Genomic DNA, 14,331 nt, shown 5'->3' with positions numbered 1-14,331 from the left:
AATGACAGAAATATTTTTCGGACACAAATATAACTATCATTAAATAATAATAATTATAATATACTAAATAATAATCGAACAAACCACTGAAAGAAACGGGATTTAGGTGGATGGTATAGTTTTCACTGATTCGTCGAGGAGGCGCTACGTTGAGTGGAGATACGACCCTTCAAACTCAGGCGGCTCATTCAGTCGGTGTTTACCGTCACTGAATAGATCGTGCGCGCTTCTACATGGTTCTGAATGTGATCGATGTGTCAGTGATCAATATTCTCGTGAATTACTGAAACAAAAATCAATCGTTAATAAATATTGTGCGATGCGGTGTACATCGGTATAATACGCTCATTCAGTTATTAAATCATTTTATTCGGAGTTTTATAAAAAAAAAAAATTGTTTTTGCCGCGTCGAGAAGAGACGATAATCCTGGTGAAAGCATTTGGAATCATTTCGATCGCCCGTAGACTTTCGCGCTATTAGGAGCGGCAATAAAATGCAAGGCCTGAGCGAGTTCGCGTTGCTTCAATGAATTTTCGAGCGAGAGACTCGCGAGTGAATGTTCCGCGATTACGAACCATTTATTCCATCGATTGTTGATGGCGAAATGTAAGGCGGAGTATGCTCTGTTTATCTATGAGTGGATCTGCGAATGTAATGTGAATCATATCTTACCTTGAACTCTGAGATCGATTAATGATCTTCGACTGTGTATTTCGTTTGTTCATACTATATGTTACTTTCTCTGAAGAATTTAAGTTTTCATTTGACGCAGATTCTTGAATTAAACAACATCTTTGTATACTCACACTTTTCTATTTTATAATTTTTATGTAATTTCTCTAAATCATAAATCTTCAAATTTCTTATTTTACAGACCATTGCATTCTCAAATCAAACACTCCGCAATCTACAAAAGCCTTACATCCTCCGGATCCTAACAGCCATAAAAATTTTCAAGTTTATAGGACCTTTAAACTTTACGATACTCTATCTAATCTATCGAATTTCCGGTTTTTTCCGTAAATCTAAACGTTTTCCGAATCTACTCATTTTCTAATCTCCACACCAGAGGAAACCATTTCCAAATAAATTCTTCTTCAAATATTTAATAAAGATGCCTTGATCGAATCGCGAATTCCTTGGTTTTATCGCAACACAATGACGCTCGATCGCTCGATTGTCCGTTTGTCAATATTGCTTTTCGTCACGTGTACCTGGCACAATTCAGTCATCGGCAAACAACAATTTATCGAAAAGCCGCCGCTCTATCAAGAAGTAGCGTCCGGTGACGATGTGCAATTGCAATGCAAGATACGAGATAAGCGTGGCAATTGCATTTGGCAGAAGGACCGGAGGCCGGTGGGGATGCAAGCGGACAAGTATGAGTGGGCGAGCGGTGGCAGCGATTGCACCCTGTTGATCCGACGAGCCACCCTGAACTTCGACGACGGCTTCTGGGAATGTCAAGTCACATCCAGTGACTTTGTCGTCCAGGACGCACTCTCGTCCGAACAGTCTAGGTTGCTCGTAAGGGGTGAGACTTTAACTCGATCTGTATGCGAAACACATTACTTTAGAGATTCATTCACATGTAAAGTTTTAACGTAATAAATAAGAGAATGATATATCTCTCTCCTACGATAAACAGATGCTCTATTAATTATTCGCATTTTTCTCACAATATGTATTCTGTAATTCAAATGAAAAATATATTTATTCAAAACACAGACGTTGCAAAATTATATTAAAAATATATTTGTTTAATATAAATATCCTTATTAATGATAAAGATTGAATTAAAAAAAAATAATTACTCCAATTTTGAAATAATTATACATACGCGTGTTATATATGTTCTTATATTTTACTAGATATAATTTACTACATAATAAAAATTATATTTATAATAATAAAAATTATTATTATTGTAGGATAAAGAAACGTTACATGTAATTATTATATAATTATTATTCGCACAATATACATATACATACATACATACATATATATATATATATATATATATATATATATATATCAAGCTAATTTAAAGATATAAAACTAATTACAGCAAAATAATATAAACAAGATGATTATGAAAAAGAATTTCACATTCATGCGTTATAAAAATTATTTGAGCACTTTACTACGCATATTTCTTCATTAAAAAAGAGCATTTTCTGTTATTTTTTATAATATATCTTCATATAATTTATGCAATATATTAACATATATCAAGCAATCTCAAATATTTCATTAAAACGAATCGTTTGGGGGAAACATCGTTAATATTCCGCGAACATTGACCTCGAGTGATGCAAGAAAATGTATAGAGCGGTCGTTATGCTCTAGTTTTCCGCAATTTTGCAACATCCGTGTTAATGTAAATTTGGTCGAGAGTTCTCAATGACCCAATCGGCTCCTTCGGACGGTTATTCATGACCGTAACGTAGGATCACGTTCATATATAACTATTCGCTCAAGAAAGAAGCTAAAGCGGGAGTAATCCAAGCACATAATTTCTGTCTCGTTTTATCTTATCTAAATGCACCCTAATGCGTGTTTCAGTGAAACCCAGGGAACCTCAACTGGAATTAAGAGGGGCCCTCTTGGGTGCTACGTTAACGCTGCAGGAAGGACAAGACGTCCTGATTTCGTGCGTTTCAAGATACGGAAATCCACCCGCCCTCATCAAGTGGTAAGCTGACACTTTTAGTCTTTAAACGAATATTGTCACAGTGAGAGATTATGCTAATGATAAAAGACATTTTTAAAAGAAATCTTTAAAAGAATTCTTAATAATAATAAAAGAAATCTTTTAAAAGAAATCTATCTAAATATCTGAAAAAAAATAAACAAATAAATAATTGCAATATTGATCAATATTTTTCATTAAGAAGTAAGAAAATAAAAATACATGTATACAAAACTCTCTTTGGAATTTAAATGAGATAATAAAAAATTGTGTTGCCACTGTGTATATATGTTTGCGGAACAATTTGAGAAAATATTATCAAAGAGAAAAAGAATAAATATTTTGTTTTTATGGCTCTTTTTTTCTTTTTTTCATCTTTTTTGCGCATTTATATTGATTATAAAAAAAAACTCTGTACTATTTCTTTCCACAAAAGATTCTAAAATGATGAGGATAGAAAAGAATAGGGAAAAAAGATGAAAGGTTTAAACCTTATACCAGATATTTACGAATGAGTCCATTTGTCTCCGGTCTTTTACCTGAGACAAAACGATTAGGAGTAAAACATTCTACTTTTAGACGCTATTAGACGACTATTGGAATGCAGATCGATTTTGATAGGGAAAAAATGTAGTAATAGATGATTAAAGAAGTACTAAATAATTTACACTCTTTATCAGTAAATTTTGGAAAAAAACGTAACGAAGAAGAGAGGGAGAAAAGAAGAAAATCTATCTTAAAAATAAATAAATTCCTTCGTTAAACCTGATTATCCTAAAATATCATACAAGACATATTTATATTTACATTTTCCTTAAAAAAATTTAGAAAAAAAATCTGACAATTTCTTTGAAATTGAAGTGTATTTTTAAGTTCTCTTTTAAAATTTAAAGTATATTTATTTTTAATAGTAAACACCAGGAAAGAAATTCTTTCTTCATAAAAATCCTCTGGTAGGATATTATGAATATTTTTCGCGATTTTGAAACGATATTCCAGTATCTAAAAAATCGAAATAATTTCCTTGTAATTTTTTTTGTCAAACTGTTCACTAAAAAGTTATGTTAATACATAGTTTGCAAAACAACACTATTGTGTGCAGTCAAGTAACGCGTTTACATTTTACACTTGCATTTAATTTGTAAAAAATATGGCCAGTTTCAAACATAAATATCGACAGTTTATTGTAGTGTTTATTATTGTAGTGCAGAGCAGATGAGAGCTGCAAGAATTCATGACGTTATGTTTGTGCAGGAAAGGGCCGCGCGGAGGGATCGTCGTTTTGGTTCACGGTCTGATGAATTTAGCCGCGCCTTATCTATGTTCTTACGATGTAAAACATCTGTTCTACGGATGGCACGCGCTTCTTTTGAAAGTGCATGCTTCACTTATTCCCAGAAAAGAACCAGGGGATGTAATTTAAGACCTGAATAGTAGCATATGTATTCCTTTCCACGAGGGCTCATAAATGAATGGACCCTTTGAAGGAAAATTCAAGTTCTTTCCGGCACGACGTTACTGTCTTGTCAAATGTAGAGCATCTCAGGCAACACAAACCATTGTGAAACTGTAACTTTTAATCTTTCGCAGATATCCTTCTTTAATTTAAAGGTTTTAAACTCTTACGCCCGTGCAATTTTTTAATTTGTTGCTTTGCATTCTTATCCGTGCAAGAATGACTATTTTTATTTTCATATTTTGCTTGGAAAATATAGTGATGTTCGCGCGCTACAGAAACGTCTATAACATTTGTGAGTTCCCACGCATTTATTTTGGTTCCTGATCCTAATGAAGAATTTCGTCCGGTGGGACTTGTCTGAAACAATATTGAGCGCATTCTTTTCTTTTACGACCAATAATAGCTACGGTTTAATGATCCCCGGTTTTCTTTTTCTTTGGGTTGCGGACAGGACCGAGTATAATTATGTAGATTATAGCTATAGAAACAGAGAAACTGGCCGCGAGCGTAATCCTGCCGTTGCGCCTGTGAATCATGGTAGAAAAGGGTTACGGATCTTCTTTTTTTTCTGGGAAGAAGGCTAATCCGCAGTCAGCGGAAACTGATGGATTATGTGAATCATCGCGGAAACGGAACTATATCGTGGACTAATTATGAGCATCAAACTTTCGTTTGCACATTCTTCTGCAATCCAACTCAACAGGTCGATGGACCCTCTCGATAGAAAAAAAATTGGAATATGTATAATAAAAAAGCTTTCTTGTATAACAAACCATTTTTCACGCTTTACTGAATTTTTAAATAATTTTAGAATCGATATTTTTAACGAAAATATCAAAAGGAATTTATCGCCCGAATTCTCAATTTTCAACATTAAACTGTCTGTAACTAATTTGTGGATTATAAATTCGTTCCAGTCTACTTAAAAATTAAATGAAGTGTTAAGTTTTCTCATACTTGTAATGCTGGCAAATTTGTCGAACAGGTTCATAGGGAACGACGAGGTAGAACCTTTGGGGGAGCAGAATAACGCAACGGAGGTGGATAATCGGAAGACCTGGGCGGCTCATAGTCTTCTACGGGTGCGTGGTCAGAGGGAGAATCACGGTCTGCCGATCCGATGTGTGACCGTGCATCCGTCGAATTTAACACCGGTCAGCGTAGAATCGCGATTGGACGTTCATTGTATGTGCACAATCCGTCTCTCTAAAACAATGAACACAAATTTTACCCCATATAAACAATTACGATACCAAATAATTATCAAAAATAATTATCAGATCTCTCAAAATCGACAAAAGATATATTTTTTAAGCAAAAAGAAAGATATATGCATCTTTTCCAAAATATATATATAAGAACTAAAAAACTTTTTTTCTCTATGTTCAATTTCTGATGTAGCTCTCCTTATATTATTTATTCAAATAATTTATTTCTAATTGGTTTCACAATTTAAAAATGTATTAATGAAAATGTACTAATAAATGAAAAGCTGATATAATTTCCACTTTTCTAATATAAATTCTTTTTTTGCCTCTAACGTCTCGCAACATATATGTAACAGAGATGCTTTCAGATTTGCCGGAAGTGCGACTCGAGACGAGTCCGCAGCCGCTTACGTTCGCTCCAGAGGATTCGGCAAGCTTCTTGAGCCTCAAGTGCCTGGCGGATGCTAATCCGGTTGCGAGCATCAAGTGGTTCAAAGACTCGATGCCGCTCAGCGCGTCGGTGACCGATACGGCAGCATCGCCGTCGCCGCCCTCCTTGATACAAGGCAGAATGACGCAGTTGAACGACAGCGTGTGGGGCGCCGAGCTACGCTTCGAACCGGTCAAGAGGCACGATGCTGGCCTGTACTCGTGCAAGGCGGCTAACAACATCGGTGAAAGCGCTCCTGCGAGTTACAGACTCGATGTGCAATGTTCGTACAATTACAATATTTTGCTTCTGATATATATCCTACTATTTCCCATCTTCCTCCTTTCAAAATAGTATCGCTTTCCTCGCAAAATCACACAGTACATTATGACAATCTTCGCATATTCTTATCATACACGATATTATATTATTGTGAAAGTTGTTTTGCTCAACTCTTTTCTTCCCTACAGACAAATAAGTGATTCCAAGCATTATAAAATTCCAAAAATGCAATTTACAACATTTCCCCATAATACTGTTTATAGTATTTTACTTTTTTACCTTTTATAGCATAGAAAAACAGATGTATATTTCTTCATAGATGATCCAAAGTTGAAGAAGATAGAAAATGATACTTCCATGGACATAGAGGAGACGGCTCTGCTGAGTTCCAAGGTGGAGCTCTTCGAGTGTCCCGAGTTCGAAGCCAATCCACCCGCTCAGTACAGATGGATACATCTTCGCGGTGGCTCCACGGAAATCATCGGAAACCACGTGCAGAACAAGGGTGGTGGTCGACGTCTGCGTCTTGAGAATATCATGTGGTCCGACGAGGGAGAGTACCGTTGCATCGCCTTCAACACAATCAACGGGGTCAAACGAGAAACCGCCAGTGATGTACGCTACGTGCTGCATGTGACCGGACCACCGGAAATACAGGCCAGGCCGTTACCAGGCGACCGAGATTTCTACGAGTCCATCGGATGGGTCGGCGAGCCTGTGCACAGGCTCAAGTCCCGCTTCTGCTCACGGCCGCCGCCGAAATTGGTCGCTTGGCAATGGGGTAGTTATCATATTCGAGCTGGTACGTAATATTTGATTTAATAAATTCCTTTCTCAAAAAGATAATTAAATCAAGTTACTTATTAAGTTGTTCCAAATCGTATCTGTTCCATTTTTTAATCCATTTTACTAATTCTTTGGAACTTTTAATAGGAGAAAGTATTCATCCAAAATATGAGGCTCTGCCATTGGAGCCTATCGTCGAGAATAAAATGGTGACCAACTGTTATTGGGCTAAGCTGGAAATTAAGGATCTGCAAAAGGAAGACGCCCGGATATATACTTTATTGATAGAGAGCGAGAAAGGTCGGGATTCGACGAATATCAAATTGATAATGAGAGATCCTACAGAAATGCGCGTTATAGCCGCGGCCGTGGCAGTCGGTTTGCTGTTCTTGTTGCTGCTGATTTCCATCGGTGCGTATACATTGCTAAGAATACGACGTGGACGATATCGACAAGAGGTGATGGAGGAAGGCAGTATCGCGGCCGATGCGCTCTACAACGGCACATCGATAAATCGACAAAAATCTGTCAATTCGTCTCATGCAAAAACATTCGCGAGGAAGTCTAGCCTGGACAATGGCCAGAACGTGTATGATTACAATCACATCGCGAAGCAAACGCGTGCCATGAGTCCGGAAGCATTAAAAGTTAGAAGAGCACCAGCGGTTCTGCAACCGCCTACCATTGTATAAAAAATATGAATCTCATTATCTTCATCGGATTCTATCTTTGCTTATATTCATTTCCTTTCCATCAGTCTAGCGCCATTCTTTTAGGATTTAATATAGATTATATAAAATCAGAGATATACGTGTATACAAACTGTATGTTGGTGTTGATGTTGTAGAATCTAATATTTAGTAATATCGGAAGCATCTGATATAAAATAAGCATATTCGAGAGACTGTCAATTGTTGTTGCATCTTTACATCGTTATTCGTTCTTTCTTAGTTTATTTATTAACGCAGTGTTCGTTGTATTTTACTCGCAATAAGTAAAATTTACAGTAGTACTTGTCTATATTCGAAATAAAGATACATCGCGATAATATTGTATAAAAAAAACTCGCGTACCGGCGCAAAGTATAGTCCGCATTGCCGAAGCGGAACGAAGCGTAACTTTAATAGCGGTCGCATCTCAGTGACTTTAATGGCGGTTGCGCGACAAGGCGGGATCAGTGCAAAACTGGACCTCATAGAAACTGTTATATAGTTTCGTATTTCGATTACATATTTTTAGATCAAAGAACGCATATATATGGAGAAATTTTAAATTTCTTCTTTTGTCAAACCAGAAACCTTTGATTATTGCGATTAGATATTTGTTTCCAAAGTTGTGTATGTAAGATCAATTATATTTCAACTTTATGTCCATAAATCAACTTTGGTAACGATTATCATTTTTTTGCAACAATTATTTATTATAAAAAAATTTTTTTAAAATACGATATTACGATAAAAAAAAATCACGTATTATTAAATATAAGCATGTAAAAAAATAGCATAAATATATAAAATAATATTAATAAATAGGAAAGAAACCTTTATGTTTATGATTGTTGCAATTCGCCTTCTTGCTGAACTTTCAAAATAGCCGAATGCATGGCTTTCAGAAATTTGGATAGTGTAGATTTGTCTGTGGATAAGTGAAGAGCGTGCGTCAAAAATGGTATTTTTCTTAAGGTGCGACCGGTCAAACCTTCGCTAACACGACTAAGTTCCAGTAGTTTCAAACTGTTCTTGGTATTTGAATCCTCTGTGTACCCGAATAGCTTTAACTGCGATATATCACATATCTCTTCACGCTTCAAAATTTCAGTCTGGAACATACAAAAAAATACAATGTTAAATTAAGGAATTGATTGTATTGAGGAAGATATTGTATTAATATTTGACTGATATTTATTAATATAATCTAATATTATATTTTAATATTAAGACTTTATGTTTAATATTGTCTAATATTATAGTCTGATATTAAGAACTCTCTCTCACATATAGAATATAAAGAGACATTTTAATGTCACAATTTTCTATATTATTTTTTACACTTAACATTTATAAATTATTCTGCAAAATCTATGTACCCTCATTAATTCCTTCAGGCACGAATGATAAATGTTATAAATAGCAACTTCGGATGGATATCCAAGATATTGCTTGATGTCAGCTCGATCGATGAACGCAAGATCTATCGCTTCCGTCATATTGCTCGTCGTTAAGATTAAAACGTTTGGGTATCGCTTGATTTGATCCAATTGCGTAAGCAATGCGTTCACAACGCGTATAGAGTCAGATGGTTCGGTTCCGTTGTTGCACGATTTACGTGCGTGTGCTAATGATTCTACCTCGTCAATCAAAATGCATACCAATGCACTTTCATCTTGCACTAAACTTTTTATTTCATCAAACAGCTTCATAACAAGTTTTCCACTCTATAGAAAATACAGAATATGTTTACCTGATGTAATATGAGATAATACTTAGATCTCGTTAGCTAATTGTGTGAATATTTCTAGTTAATATGTATAGATTTAAGAATTTTAATTTTATATTATTCTGTAAAACACTAGATAAAAATAAATCATAATTGAATATTTACTTCAGAAAACCACTTTGAGAATAGGCTGTGACTATTTATTTCTATGAATTTTCCATGAGTGAATCGATCTATCATACGAATTACAGCTTTTTGTGCTAGAGCTTTGCACATGCTGGTCTTGCCTGTACCTGGAGGACCGTGCAACAACACCACTTTATTCCAACTTATAATATTAGAGTTAACGGCAAGAGAAGAAAATAACATTGTTGTCTCCACAAAATGCAATAACTAAAAAAAAAGGAAAGAATTAACTTAAAATCTTTCAATAAAATATATCAAGTAACTTTAACAATATATATAAAAAAATGATTTCTATTATGTACATAAATTTATCTACTAAATTTACTAACATTGTTTTTTATGTCACAATCATAATACAGATTCTCCCACATGTAATGAAATTCCTGTGCAGGTAACAACCAATGAGATGCAACTGACAATTCATCAGAATTGGAATTCATTGTTTCTGTCGCAGCACCTTCCTGTGTCAGTCTATAGATATAATATTTAATGGTAGCTCCTTCAATTTTAACTTTTCCTTTCTGAAATATATATAATTATATATATATGTACAGAATATATCTTTCTGCAAGAAATTAATATAGAAAATAAATACCTCTATATAATTAGATGAGCATATTATAGATTCAACATGATTCTGTATAGCTATATTGTTTAAGAAATCTTTACCGTGTAAAATAATATCGAGAGAAACCTCTTTCCATGTTTTAAATTCTGTGCTTACTGTCTCCTCAATTGTTTCTCTCGACCAAGTGCTAAAACAATAAATACTATCAAAAATCATTGAATCGCAATAAAATATAAATTTTAAGACTTTCTTTAGATACTAGAACAGTTAGGCATCTAAATTACTATTGATATTATTTATAAATATTTATTAAACTAATGAAATCTTTAATTATGTTAATTTTTTAGATTTAATTGTTTCAATAAACTTTGAAAAATAATATGCATAAATAGAAAAAATATTTTTTATCATTATCATTCACTTATATCAAATTGCAGCACATATTATACACATAAGGTCATAAAGAAAAATTATTATTAAGTAACTCACTTTTTAAGTAATTTTTAGGTTAACATAAACCATGAATTTAAATTTTCGTCAAAGATCAAATAGTGAAATCATACAACCATGCACTCGGCAAAATAAGACTTAATTTAAAGTAAACAATACCTGTCGACACGTTGACATATCTCTACGTGCAACACGTTTTCCTCCTTCATTTCTACGTATTGTTTATGTGATTTTTTACGAACTTACAGAGTAAGATAATTAATAAGAGAAAAACAAAACGCGCGAAACGATTATATCACATAATAAACGAGATTTCAACGCAATTTCGTGTCTATTCCTACTGAAAAGAACACTTTATCCTCCCTGTTCTTTGTGTTGCTGCGTATCAAATTCAAAATTTGAAGTCGTTGAATCATGACATAGAAAAAATTAGAGAACAAATGCTTCAAGGTGCAATATCATTGACGCTACTTTTTAGCGTCAATGAAATTGCACCTTAAGTTCATATTTTTGTTTATAGAGGACGCATCGTCCTTTCAGGGATAACCTAAAGCCGGATACTTTGTTAATCTAGTGACTTTAAGATCGCCTAAAAGCAGACTATGACAAAAAAGAGTGAAAACTATGAACAACTTTGTTGTTTGTTTTATAGATTTTAAAAATGGCTTGTCGTATGCTACATATTTAGAATTGTAAATAATTTGATAAAAAATGTTCAATCTATAAACAATGGTAACGCAAATGAAATATATCATTGTCTCTAAATCATTATATGTAATTAACATATAATGTGTATTTAAAATTAATTTATCAATTTAACTCCAATAAAATTATGAAATTTTTTTCAGGTATATTATTGTTTAATATTGTTTAATTTATTGCTTGTCAGTCATTCACATTTATTAAAAATAGTCACTTTATTAAATAATGTGAGAAACTCTATATTTTTTGCGAATAGTAAGTAGAACTTTTATGGATATAGCATTTTGATAATAGTTTATATTTACAGTAGAAAATAATTTGTATTTCACTGTGCTTTTGTTCTATAGGATCTGAAGATGAATTATGAAAGGGTGTGACAAGTATCAGTAATGCAGGAAGACGCAGAGATAGAGCAAGAAGAGTAGTGAAAAGAGAAAGCTCCTAAATAAGGAGCAAATTATTGGCATGGGAAAAATTCCGATACAATTTCCTGATCTAAACACTCCTGTGTTTAGAGGAAAAGAATTAATTCAACAGCAAAAACTTATGGAATTACCACAAAGTCAGACCAGACCAATGCAAATAAAATTATCACCATTGGAATGTGGTTGGACGAGTGTTACAATGGATGGCAGAAGCATTGAATCAGATCTTATTGGAAAAGGTTAATATTTATGCTATTATTGGATTATAATGGTTAAATCACATACATACAAAAATCATGTGATACAATGTCTATTTTCAATTTTTTTTTGATGTTTCAGTTCTAAATATTAGAATCTTATATAATTAATATCTTTGTTTTCTGTAGATACATTTGAAAGTTTTGAAACCTGGATTTTGGAAAACAAAATGATAACTTGTATGACCGGTAATTTAGCACGTAAGACTAGAATCAGTTCATTTATAGTAACTGGAAATGGAAATGGATTAGCTGGATTTGCGTTATCAAAAGCCAAAGCATCCCTAAAGACGGTTAAAAATAGGGCTGGTCAAAGACTAATGTATATTCCTACATATAAGGAATACACTGGTAAGAAAATAATTGTCAATACTATATAATATAAAATTTATTTCTTCTCTTTTAATATCACTTTGTATTTTTCAGTGTTACATGATTTCTTTACACAGTTTGAGAATATAAAAATATTTGTAAAGAAAATTCATGAAGGATAATGGGCTTGTTTGTCATCATGCAATAAAAGCGTGTTGCGAGATAATTGGCATAAAGGATATGTATGCCAAAGTACAAGGAGGAATGTAAAAGCATTCTTTATTGGTTTATTGCAACAGGTATGTATATGAAGTATTTAAAGGCATATTATTACTTTTTATTTAATTTATATTAGAAAGAAACATTTTTTATTTATAAAAATAAATATACATATATATATATATATATATATATATATATATATATATATGTTAGACATAAAGCTAAAAAAAAACGTGGATTGTGTCGATTAATTAATTAATTGTTTTATTTAATTATCAATTTATATATGTATATTATTAACAATAATTTTTTGTTTACTTAAACTATAAGGTATAAGGTTGTACATAAGACACAATCTTTTTTATTTAGTATTTCAAGCATATTTTCATAGAACTTTAATTTAATTATTATATTATTAAAAATATTGAACAAAATAAAGAATTAAAGCTGGCTTTCTCTGCAGTCTCATGGCAGATTATATCAGAAATCATACTTTAATTATTGCAATATATCATGAAACAAATCAATCTCAAAATAATGGAAATATTTGCAGAAATATCAAATATGTAATGTAAATATTTTAATTTTTTTGTATGCGATCTATTTTTTATTCTATCGATGTTTTCATAGTGATGCACCTTGAGCACTTTGCTTCATATGTTTGCAATAAAAATATATTAAAGCAAATTATTTTGCAAATTTATTATTCTAATTTTTATTTAGAAAGACTAAGATTAAAAAAGACGTATGCATTTTTTTCAGATATTTCTATTGAAAAAAACGCATCAGATAAAACTTTCCTGTACATTTTAAATGCGCCAAAAGATTTGCTCTTTATTCCACTTACTGCAATAATGTACACTAAAAATGACAGATCTATATTAAAAATGATAGATCTATATTTAGTAGTTGGAAAGAAAGAGAGGAGAAATGAAAAGTGCATCTAGAGAATTTAAAAGAATAAAAATCTAAAAATAATAATACATAAAAATTAATATTATGTATTTTTTTCATGAGGAATGTGGGGCGCACATTTATGCATTTATTTGGATGAGATTTACTTTAGAGCACATTCAGTATTCAACTTTAATTTTATTTTCTCTTTCTTATGATATATAAGTATAACATAATTACCTGCAAATGCTATCACTTTGTGTGCTTACAGTGATACAGCAGCAACATTACAAGTACTATATTTACAGATAACATCTGTATAATAAAAAAAGCACCAAAAATTTAATGATGAAAAAAGGATAAATATTGTAGACCAGGATAAGTATCAACCAATTATTCCATCGCTCTGTTTCATTAGAGTTGCAATTTTCTTTTTATATCATAAATATTATAAATAAGATAAAGATTTCCGTACGTTTCAAATAAATTTATATATTTTATGTAAGTAATACTGCGCACACATATTAAAAGGTGATAATATCGCAGTTATAATAAGATACGATCCTGGCAATGTAGTGATTTTTGGATCCTACTTAAAATAATTTAATTTGATTTATTTTTGAGAAATGCGCACAATACTTGAGAACAAATTATTTTTGTGCCATGTATTATCTGTGTAAAATTCCACACACAGTATCATATTGTCTGCGATATATGAAAAGCTTCATCGATGAAATATGATTGAGATATAAGAAAAGTAATATAGTAATGAATACTTGTAATGAATAACGTTAATGTGGAATACATAAATATTTTATATTTTAATTTCATATAATCAAGATGAGATAAGACACTCATGATTACTTTAAAAATGTGTCCACAAATATCATGTAACTTCAACAGCTGCACATTCGTCAAATTAATCCTATAGATCCTATTAAATGAATCACAGCAGCTTGTTTTAATTTAATCTAACCTAACCAATTATATTATATGCTTCTCATTAAAATGTGTAAAA

The 14,331-nt window shown here is 32.3% G+C and overlaps 3 protein-coding genes across 7 annotated transcripts; 2 read left to right on the top strand and 1 right to left on the bottom strand.

Moving 5' to 3' along the window:
- Nucleotides 1-66: 66 nt before the first annotated feature.
- LOC105251753 (pachytene checkpoint protein 2 homolog) lies at nucleotides 67-11,183 on the bottom strand. Of its 3 annotated transcripts, none has more exons than XM_025406934.1 (7): nucleotides 10,661-11,183; nucleotides 10,079-10,238; nucleotides 9,813-10,004; nucleotides 9,463-9,690; nucleotides 8,948-9,295; nucleotides 8,403-8,680; nucleotides 67-283 (listed from the first exon to the last, which is right to left on the bottom strand). In XM_025406934.1, exons 1-6 carry the CDS (start codon nucleotides 10,708-10,710, stop codon nucleotides 8,411-8,413), a joined length of 1,248 nt encoding a protein of 415 aa, XP_025262719.1. In that variant the 5' UTR covers nucleotides 10,711-11,183; the 3' UTR covers nucleotides 67-283; nucleotides 8,403-8,410. The 3 variants fall into 3 exon arrangements, with proteins under 3 accessions (XP_025262719.1, XP_011257043.1, XP_011257042.1); XM_011258741.3 differs by lacking the exon at nucleotides 67-283 and adding an exon at nucleotides 5,247-5,361; XM_011258740.3 differs by lacking the exon at nucleotides 67-283 and having other exon boundaries at nucleotides 8,346-8,680.
- On the top strand, nucleotides 280-8,270 carry LOC105251754 (hemicentin-2). 3 transcript variants are annotated; one of them, XM_025406933.1, is made up of 7 exons: nucleotides 280-607; nucleotides 960-1,535; nucleotides 2,570-2,699; nucleotides 5,141-5,340; nucleotides 5,732-6,076; nucleotides 6,395-6,877; nucleotides 7,009-8,270. In XM_025406933.1, exons 2-7 carry the CDS (start codon nucleotides 1,160-1,162, stop codon nucleotides 7,551-7,553), a joined length of 2,079 nt encoding a protein of 692 aa, XP_025262718.1. In that variant the 5' UTR covers nucleotides 280-607; nucleotides 960-1,159; the 3' UTR covers nucleotides 7,554-8,270. The 3 variants fall into 3 exon arrangements, with proteins under 3 accessions (XP_025262718.1, XP_011257045.1, XP_025262717.1); XM_011258743.3 differs by having other exon boundaries at nucleotides 876-1,535; XM_025406932.1 differs by having other exon boundaries at nucleotides 280-652; nucleotides 876-1,535.
- A 250-nt stretch (nucleotides 11,184-11,433) lies between the features above and the next one.
- Nucleotides 11,434-12,909, top strand: LOC112637373 (28S ribosomal protein S5, mitochondrial-like). Its single transcript, XM_025406935.1, has 5 exons — nucleotides 11,434-11,458; nucleotides 11,551-11,867; nucleotides 12,015-12,236; nucleotides 12,312-12,496; nucleotides 12,883-12,909. Exons 2-4 carry the CDS (start codon nucleotides 11,669-11,671, stop codon nucleotides 12,377-12,379), a joined length of 489 nt encoding a protein of 162 aa, XP_025262720.1. The 5' UTR covers nucleotides 11,434-11,458; nucleotides 11,551-11,668; the 3' UTR covers nucleotides 12,380-12,496; nucleotides 12,883-12,909.
- Nucleotides 12,910-14,331: the final 1,422 nt, after the last annotated feature.

The sequence above is a fragment of the Camponotus floridanus genome, unplaced genomic scaffold (assembly GCF_003227725.1).
Source record: "Camponotus floridanus strain SB8 unplaced genomic scaffold, Cflo_v7.5 scaffold16, whole genome shotgun sequence".
Classification (NCBI taxonomy): domain Eukaryota; kingdom Metazoa; phylum Arthropoda; class Insecta; order Hymenoptera; family Formicidae; genus Camponotus; species Camponotus floridanus.
The sequence above is the reverse complement of the archived record's forward strand: the minus strand, read 5'-3'. Positions and strand labels throughout refer to the sequence as shown.